Raw genomic sequence first — 9,852 nt, 5'->3', positions numbered from 1 at the left:
GTGTCTGTGTCCATTGGTTATGCTAATATGCATGCATACAAGTCCTTTGTATATACCACTATTTTTTTTAAAAATCTATTTACCAATTGATAGACATTTGGATTGCTTTAGTTTGGAGATGTTATGAATGTGGCTGTCCATATTTGGGTGTTAGAAATAATTGACATACACACTTTCCTGTGGACACATTTTCATGTCTTGTGGCAATGACTAGGACTGGCATTACTAGGCCAAGTGGTAAACTCATGTTTAATTTTATAAGGTACTGCCATGTTGTCGTCTAAAGGGCGGTTCCTCAGACTGACATACCTCGATGTGGGGTTGGGGGAGATGAGAAGAGACAAACCAAAGAACTTATATACTTACTAGAGGCCTGATGCACAAAATTCATGCGGTGGGTGTGTGTGTGTGGAGTGGGTGGGGTCCCTCAGCCCAGCCTGCGCCATTTCACAATCCGGGACCCCTCACTCTTAACGGCCTGCCTGCTCATTCCCTACCACTTGGCTCACTGCTCCTTAGCACTGCTGCTGAGGCAGGAGAGGCTCGTGCCACCGCCACTGCACTCACCAGCTGTCGTGAGCCCTGAGGGCGCTCCCACTGTGGGAGCGCACTGACCACCAGGGGGCAGCTCCTGTGTTGAACATCTGCCCCTGGTGGTCAGTGCGCATCATAGCAACTGGTCATTCTGGTCGTTCCGCCATAAGGGTCTCTGGGCTTTTATATATATACTAGAGGCCCAGTGCACAAAAATTTGTGCACTCAAGGGGGGGGGGAAAGGGGGTCCTTCAGCCCGGCCTGTGCCCTCTCGCAGTCTGGGACCCCTCGGGGGATGACCACCTGCTGGCTTAGGCCCGCTCCCCGGGGGATTGGGCCTAAGGCTGGCTGAAAGCAGGTATCTGGGTTTGTTTAGGTTCTATAATTGAAACATTGTTGCCATCACTGCCGCTCTAAGCTCTGAGGCCAAAGCTGGCTGAAAGCAGGTATCTGGGTTTGTTTAGGTTCTATAATTGAAACATTGTTGCCATCACTGCCGCTCTAAGCTCTGAGGCCAAAGCTGGCTGAAAGCAGGTATCTGGGTTTGTTTAGGTTCTATAATTGAAACATTGTTGCCATCACTGCCGCTCTAAGCTCTGAGGCCAAAGCTGGCTGAAAGCAGGTATCTGGGTTTGTTTAGGTTCTATAATTGAAACATTGTTGCCATCACTGCCGCTCTAAGCTCTGAGGCCAAAGCTGGCTGAAAGCAGGTATCTGGGTTTGTTTAGGTTCTATAATTGAAACATTGTTGCCATCACTGCCGCTCTAAGCTCTGAGGCCAAAGCTGGCTGAAAGCAGGTATCTGGGTTTGTTTAGGTTCTATAATTGAAACATTGTTGCCATCACTGCCGCTCTAAGCTCTGAGGCCAAAGCTGGCTGAAAGCAGGTATCTGGGTTTGTTTAGGTTCTATAATTGAAACATTGTTGCCATCACTGCCGCTCTAAGCTCTGAGGCCAAAGCTGGCTGAAAGCAGGTATCTGGGTTTGTTTAGGTTCTATAATTGAAACATTGTTGCCATCACTGCCGCTCTAAGCTCTGAGGCCAAAGCTGGCTGAAAGCAGGTATCTGGGTTTGTTTAGGTTCTATAATTGAAACATTGTTGCCATCACTGCCGCTCTAAGCTCTGAGGCCAAAGCTGGCTGAAAGCAGGTATCTGGGTTTGTTTAGGTTCTATAATTGAAACATTGTTGCCATCACTGCCGCTCTAAGCTCTGAGGCCAAAGCTGGCTGAAAGCAGGTATCTGGGTTTGTTTAGGTTCTATAATTGAAACATTGTTGCCATCACTGCCGCTCTAAGCTCTGAGGCCGAAGCTGGCTGAAAGCAGGTATCTAGAGCTTGTTTAGCTTCTATAATTGCGACATAGTTGCTTAGACTGCAGCTCAGAGGCCGGCAGCGGCAGGCGGGGAACCTTGGCTTCCTCCATCACTGGAGCAAGCAAGCCTCCTGTTCGCTTCAGCGACCTGGCTGCCGGCCACCATCTTGGTTGGCAGTTAATTTGCATATCGCCCTGATTAGCCAATGGGAAGGGTATCGAAGCTACGGTTAATTACCATGTTTGTCTATTATTAGATAGGATAGACTAGTGGCCCAGTGCATGAATTTCGTGCATGGGGGGGGTGGTTGTCCTTCAGCCTGGCCTGCACCCTCTCCAATCTGGGATCCCTGTGGGATCTGGCCTAAACCGGCAGTCAGACATCCCTCTCACAATCCAGGACCACTGGCTCCTAACCACTCACTTGCCTGCCAGCCTGATCACCCCCAAATGCCCTCCCCTCCTGGCCTGATTACCCCTAACAGCCTCTGCCTCAGCCCCGCCACCATGGCTTTGTCCGGAAGGATATCCAGAATGTCTCCCGGTCTAATTAGCATACTACCTTTTTATTAGTATAGATATACATAGCCCATGGACACAGACAGTTAGGGTAGTGAAGACCTGGGGGGATGGGTGTGGTCTTGAAGGGGGGGAGGAATGGGAGATATTTGTAATACTATCAACAATAAAAATATATTTAAAAGTGAAAATAAATAAATAAACTAATTAAGGACTGTTCCTTCTTTTATTCTCAGTAGCAATGAGATTTCTAGTTGCTCCACATCCTTGTTAGCACTTGGTGTTGTCAGCCTTTAACTTTAGCCATGCTAGTGGGTCTGTGTAAGTTTACTATGCATTGCTCTGATGACTAGTGATGTTGAGCGTTTTTTCACATGCTTGCTGTCTCTGTGTATATCTTTTTTTTTAATTATTATTATTATTTTTTAAATATATTTTATTGATTTTTTACAGAGAGGAAGGGAGAGGGATAGAGAGTTAGAAACATCAATGGAAGAGAAACATCAATCAGCTGCCTCCTGCACACTCCCCACTGGGGATGTTCCCGCAACCAAGGTACATGCCCTTGACCGGAATCAAACCTGGGACCCTTGAGTCCGCAGGCTGACGCTCTATCCGCTGAGCCAAACCAGTTAGGGCTCTGTGTATATCTTTTGTGAAATATCTGTTCAAATCATTTGCCTGTGTTAAAATTGGGTTGTATGTCTTCTCATTATTGAGCTGCGAGAGCTCTTATCCAGTACAATCTGGACAAATGCCCTTTTCCAATACATGTTTTTGCAAAAGTTTTCTCACAATCTATGGCTTGCTTTTTATTTTTTTTAACATGTCTTTTGAAGAGGAAAAGTTCTTAATGTTAATGAAGTCCACTTATAAATTTATCTTTTATAGTTTGTGCAAAAGAAATCTGCTTTAGAAATCTTTGCCTAACTATATGCCACAAAATATTTTCTTCTTTAATAGTTTTAGCTCTTACATTTAAGTCTTTGATTACTTATGAGTTACATTTTATGTATCCTGTGCCCATTCTCTTTTTCTTTTCCTTCTGATATTCTAATTACACATAGATTTGATCTTTTAATATCATCAGTGAAACTTTATTTTAAAAAATTTATCTCTGTTCTTCACTGTGGGTAATTTCTATTTATCTATATTAAAGTTAATTTACTCTTTCCTGTCAGGTCAGTGTGACTTTAAGTCTATCCATTGAACTTTGTGCTTTAGAATTTATATTTTCAGTTCTAAAATTTCTACTCGGCTCTCTTTTATTATTCTATTTATCTACTGAGACTTCCCTTTAAGAGTACTGAGATTTCTTATGCATTAAAAAGGATGCTTGGTTTCATTTCACGTGGCCAATTGAACATCCTTGTAAGTTCCGACTTTGATTCATCTTGGGCCTGACTGTTGATTTTTCTTTCTTTAAGAATGTGTTCCATTTTCTTGATTCTTGAGTGATTTTTAAAAAAATCATTTTCTAGATGTTGTGAACATTAAGTTGCGGTGATTCTGGACTCTGTTATTTTTCTCTGATAAGCATTGTTTCTCTGGTGTTAGCAGGTGGTTTCCTGGCTGGGCTTGAATTGCACTTCTTTTCTGGTGCTGCAGCTCTGGCCTCAGTTTGGCCATGCGTGGTTTGTAGGCATAGAGTTGGTGGATCTGCTCTCCAGCTCATTTCTTGCAAGACAGGGTGTCCCCATGGCAGACTCCACCCAGCTCCGGTGGCAAACTGGAGAGACGGAACGCACTCTAGAGCACCCACCTCTCCTCCTGCGAGTGTGAGTGTCGCCCCCCCCCCACCCCGCTGCTGTGTTCCGTCTCCAGTGCCTGCAACTAGTTGTTTTGCATTATGTCTGGTGTTAGATTTTTTTCTACACGGAGGTTGTCTGCAGGGTCTTAGTCCAGCATATCTGGAAGTAAAACTCTAATCTTTTTTTGTACGTTTCCCTCTTTTTTGTTGTTTCGGGTTTTTTGTTGTTAATCCTCACCGGAAGATATTTTTTCCATTGATTTTTAATCAGGTGGAAGGGAGGAGGAGAGACAGAGGGTAAGAAACATCGATGTGAGAGAGACACATCGATTGGTTGCCTCCCACACACGCCCCAACCAGGGTGGGGATTGAGCCTGCAACCGAGGTATGTGCCCTTGACCAGAGTTGAACCCAGGACCCTTTAATCCAAGGGATGATGCTCTAACCACTGAGCAAAACTGGCTAGGGCTCTAATGTCTTTTTAAATAGTAAAATGTTATATATTGTATTAGCAATCATTAATGTCTAAGAATGGTTTTCTTCTGCATTTTTAGACTATTTGTTAAGTGAGGAAAGAATTTATTCATTTGAACATTAATTTTGACTGAATATATAAAACTGTAGAATTAGCTGTAACCGGTTTGGCTCAGTGGATAGAGCATCGGCCTGCGGACTGAAGGGTCCCAGGTTCAATTCCGGTCAAGGGCATGTACCTTGGTTGCAGGCACATCCCCAGTAGGAGGTGTGCAGGAGGCGGCTGATCGATATTTCTCTCTCATCGATGTTTCTAACTTTCTATCTCTCTCCCTTCCTCTCTGTAAAAAATCAATAAAATATATATTAAAAAAAATAAAACTGTAGAATTAGCTTTGAAAATAAATTTTTAAACTGTACCAAACAGTACAAGTCAATTCTAGAATTGTCTAATAATTGCTCATTCTTTCAGGCATGATGCAGAGACACAAAGAGGTGTTCTAAGTGGCCCTGGTCCACACTTTAGAGAGAGTGGAAGGGAAGGGGAGAGGCAGAGAGAAACATCCATGTGAGAGGGACTCATTGATTGGCTGCCTCTGATATGTGCCCCGACTCAGGCCCGGGATTAAGCCTGCAATTAAGGTGCATGTCCTTGACCAGAAATTGAACCCGGACCCTTCAGTTCACAGGCCAACACTCTATCCACTGAGTGAAACCAGCCAAGGCAAGACTTGACTTTTTAAGAATCACTGGAAGCCTCTTCACCCAGGTGCTCTGGGACCAGCCATCACTGACGTGGCGAGGGGCCTGTGCGGGGAAGTTCCTAAGTTAGAAGAAACCAGGAGGTTGAGGTGCTCGCAAGCCAAGCTAACAAGCTTGTCTGGGGGCCTTGGTGGGTTAGAAATGCCACTTGCTGTAGGGATATACTTTGAGATGTCTACACCTAAAATGATACGATATTTGGAATCTACATCAAAGTAATCCAGTAGGGAGGGACCGGCGGTGAGAGGGGGGGGGGGGGGGGGGGGGGCAGTGAACCTGGGGCCGGGCTCCTGGCAGTTGATTATTCTACGTTTGCGTGTGTGTGAAAGTCTCCGTAATAAAAAGTAAATAAAAAGAGGAGGAAAGTGGAGATGCAGAGGGCGCTGGGTGGCTTCGCTCTGACTTGCAGACAGCTCATCTGAACCTTCCTCGCTTCCCCTAAGGCCTCATCTTTAATGGGGATGAGAGCATGTTACTGAGAGGGTCGTGTGGGGGATTACCAGGTAGATGAGATCATGTAATGAGAAGCACGTAGCCCAGGGCCTGGCCCAGCACATTCCGTGACCGATGTTGGTGGGCAGCGAAGCAGCCAGACATTTGAGCCCCGAGTGACACAAAGTTGTTACAAAACACCAGGGAAGAGCAGTTCTGCTCCCTACACAGGGGACGGAAAGTGCAGGACCAGAGCCAAAGCAAACAGCATCATGTCACACCCACCTGAGCCCCAGTGCCCTGGGAGACGCCGCCCGGAGCCAGGTGGACGCAGGGCCAGCCTTAGCGACGGGTATTCTGCCTGGAGGAAGCCAGGGCAGCAGGGAGGGGCCTGGTGGGGGCCGGGCAGTGGCTGAGGGCACCAGAGCCCAGAGAGGCAAATCTGAGCAGGCCTGGAAGGCGGGCCCACCATCTGGGCAGGGATGGGAGGCAGATCCAGAGCCAGGACTGGGAGAGACACATGGATGGGACATCAGGACAGGTTCAGGGAGTCCCAAGGCAGGTGGCTCAGAGAATGTTCTAGAGTAAGTTCCTGCCCTAGACCCGGTAGGCTAAGCTGCCGCAGAGGTAGGGAGCCATGTGGACTTGTGTGTGGTGGGGGAACAGAGCAGGGTGGGAGGGATGAGTAAAGCAAGACTTTCAGACTCTTCCCTTCTCCCTGGAGGCGGGCGGGTGTGCTGGGTGAGGAGGTGAGGCAGGGCCCTGCTGGCGACTGGGGACTCGGCTCCCACCAGCCTCCCACCTGGAGTGGCCGCTGCAGACACACGGGGTGACCAGGCCTGCACAGGCGGCGTCTCCCTGGGCCCTGGGGGCGGGTTTGATCGGCCCTGCTGCTTGACTTTTCTGAGATTTTCCTGTATCTGATGGTCTGGTCTAATGAGACACGAGTGGCAGCAAGTTGTAAAAACGCGTCTGACTCTCCCACGCTGTGCCTTCTACAGGGCGCTCCCAAATATCCCCTGTGCTTGCATGTGGCGCCTGAGCTGACCTCCACACAGTGGCTACAGACAGCTGCCTGGTGCTGACCCCTCCGCCCCCGCCTGGCCGTGCGCTGCGAGGGTGGCGGAGCCTGACCGCGGTGTCCTGGCCTGAATGTGCTCGGTCGGCGGCTAAATAACTGGCTAAGCTCAGAGGATGCGGCTCGCACTGCTCAAAGCAGCCGCACAAACACTGAACACTTACTCGTGTTAACTGGCAACACATGTTTGGTGAACATTTCTGAGATAGTAGTTATTCCAGGAACTTACCCTACCTCATTTACTGCTGTGGACCTATGCTAAATCTCAACAAATAATACTAACCACCAGGAAGTGTTAAATAATTCGTAAAACATGCTTATAATAGAAAACTTCTCCGCAATTAACAATGGTGACAGCCATTTATATTGATCGACATTCAGAGATGTCTAAGATGTCTGCAGGGTGGGCCAGAGGAGGGGCACCGTCGCTCACCTGAAGATGGCACACTCACTAATAGATAACAATACAAGAATAAACTCAGTTTCTCAGATCACAACTGTAAACCTACTTTTGCCCCACCCTGTATATGGAAATAAATAGGTTTCAGAAGAGCATTTAGTTACGCTCATCTTTATAATAAAACATCTCAGGTGTGTGTGCGCTGACACATAGAAGCATGTTCATCCTGGCAGGTGGCTCGGTTGGTTGAGCACCAAGGAGTCTCAGGTTCGATTCCCGGTCAGGGCACATGCCTGGGCTGCGGGCTATATCCCCGGTAGGGGGCGTGCGGGAGGCAGCTGATCAATGCTTTCACTATCAAATCGATGTTTCTCTCTCTCCCTCTCCCTTCCCCTCTCTCTAAATATACATAAAAAACTATTCTTAGAAAAAACAGAAGTGTTATAATGTCAAGTGTCTTGTGACGTGGTGACTAGCAATCTCTGTTTTCTTCTTGATACTTTCTACTTCGTGAAGTTTGTAAGATACGTCTTTCTTGTAATGAGCAAAATTAAGCCCTTTTGGTGAGAAATGTGTTTGTAAACATGACCAGAGGTGGAAGGCCTTAGGCTTTCTCCATAGATAGTTGTTTACAAGGCACAAGAATGGTGAAAACAAGCAGCTCTTTGTAGTTACAGGAAGACAGTCCTTACAGGATGAGTGTGGCTGCCGTGAGCACCGGGCCTGCAACGCTGGGGAGCCCCCCGTGGTCCGTGGCTCCTGAGGTGACCCATCCAAGGCTTCACTTGGTGCTGAGGACACGGAAGATGAGGTCCCGGGTGGGGCAGAGCTGGGTCCCCGCTAGGAAGGCCCGTGCCCCCCTCAGCCCCTGCCCCCCATCCCGTCAGGTAGGAGGGATCGTGGCCTGTGCTCAGAAGCCAGAGGCACCTCCAGATGCTGAGCTGTCAGCCAGGGGCGGCCCTGCAGGCTGAGCCAGGCCCGAGGAGACCTGCCTGCAGATGCAGCTCCTGGCGCAGGGTACCTGTTTCTCAGCTCTGTGCTGGGCCGTGCTCACACTGGTCACCTCGCTGACGCTGCCTCCTTCCCCCACAGCTGGCCGCCTTCCGCAGGCTCCTGTGCACCCCTGAGGGCCACGCGGCCGCCTTCCTGCTGAGCAACCACCGGCCCCCACAGCCCCTGAAGGGCCGCCAGGTGAGGGCCTCCTTCCTCTGACAGCCGTGGCCGGGGACCAGCCCACACATGTCTGCGGAGAGAAAACAAGACCAAACAGGACACAGAATCCCTCCCGATGGCGGTTTCCCTGAGTTCCGGCCGGGGGTGCCCTGTGCTGTCAGCCGCAGCAGAATATCTGATCCCTGTGACCACGGACCTCACTCCCGGCCTGGGATTCGTGCTCCCGGCCTCGGAGCAGGAAACTGCCACGTGTGCAGAACCACGAGATGCGTCCACCGCCACCTGCAGGGAACTGGGCAGCATCGCGAACCTCAGCTCGTGCTAAACATTGTCTGTCGTAGAGACCGAGCCAGTCACCTTCTCCGCGATGTTTGGTAAAAATCTTGAGTTCGTTTCCAGAGTGACAGAATGGGGTACCTCTTTCTGCCTGCAGACTACAGCTCCTGGCACAGGGTACCTCTTTCTGTGGGGAAACCAGGGATTCTGCTCAATGTGTTGATACATTCCACTTCATTAAAAAGTTGGTCATATTTCCAATGTTAAAGTGAATTTTGGTTTTGATTGTGTCGCCGATTCATGATGCCTTTGAAAAAACGAGCAATAGGGGAGTTGGTGGGGGTGGGGGAGGGATGTGGCTACTCGCAGCCTCTACTCCACGGCTCAGAACCGCCAGTTTGGGTGAGAAACTCATTGGGATATAAACGCTATTTAAACTTCAGTGCTAGTGCTGTATGTCCACCCACGGGGTGTTACTGATAAACTGGGTAACATTCAGCAGATGCAGTGCTGGCCAGCTCCTGCGTCTAGGCCCTTTGAAGCCTAGAGCCTAGTGGCCCAAGCAGGCAGGATGCTGAGGGTGTGGGGAGGCCGGGCCCCTTCAGCCCTGGGTTTCCCCGAAGAGCAGGGCAGTCCTGCTGCCCGTTCTGTCCGCTGAGGGGCAAGTTCCTGAGCTTCAGATAAAGGTGCGAGCCATCCACCAACACGCCCATTTCCGGGCAAAGCCCATCGTCCCTGGCCATGTCCCTCAGTGTGTAAGTGATTCTGCAAGGTGGCCTTGCAGAATTGATATGTACTTCACCCTATTGCTCTGGTGCATTTTATGTGTTTTGGTGAAGGAGGATGGGGCTGGGGCTCCTCCTGGTACAAGGACTGACCCTGCATTACAGAAGGGATGGACCTCACGCTGACATTTGAGAGAACTGAAACTGAGTTCCCTTGATTCTGATGCTTTGTTAGCACCCCTCCCTCCCGCTGGGCGTGGGTTTCGTTGTAGGAGTTATTCTGAGATGTCTTGTTGGAGGGGGCCTGCGTGTCGGTTGGCAGGAATAGCCCCAACACGATGCTGCCTGCTCGGCCCTCAGCACTGCATGCGACCAGGAAACCAATTTCCACTTGTCTTTTTTATTATTGATCCTG

At 49.2% G+C, this 9,852-nt stretch overlaps 1 protein-coding gene across 1 annotated transcript in view; it reads left to right on the top strand.

Moving 5' to 3' along the window:
- The window catches only part of LOC102243324 (carbonic anhydrase 13), a 25,003-nt gene extending 16,023 nt beyond the window's left edge, over positions 1-8,980 (top strand). The window contains exon 7 of the mRNA XM_005880374.2: positions 8,356-8,980. Coding sequence (XP_005880436.1) covers positions 8,356-8,475 — 120 coding nt within the window. The 3' untranslated portion in view covers positions 8,476-8,980. The remainder of the gene's footprint in view (positions 1-8,355) is intronic.
- The last annotated feature ends 872 nt before the right edge of the window (positions 8,981-9,852 follow it).

This window comes from Myotis brandtii, unplaced genomic scaffold (genome assembly GCF_000412655.1).
Source record: "Myotis brandtii unplaced genomic scaffold, ASM41265v1 scaffold634, whole genome shotgun sequence".
In the NCBI taxonomy this organism is placed as follows: domain Eukaryota; kingdom Metazoa; phylum Chordata; class Mammalia; order Chiroptera; family Vespertilionidae; genus Myotis; species Myotis brandtii.
This window is presented reverse-complemented; position numbering and strand designations above follow the sequence as displayed.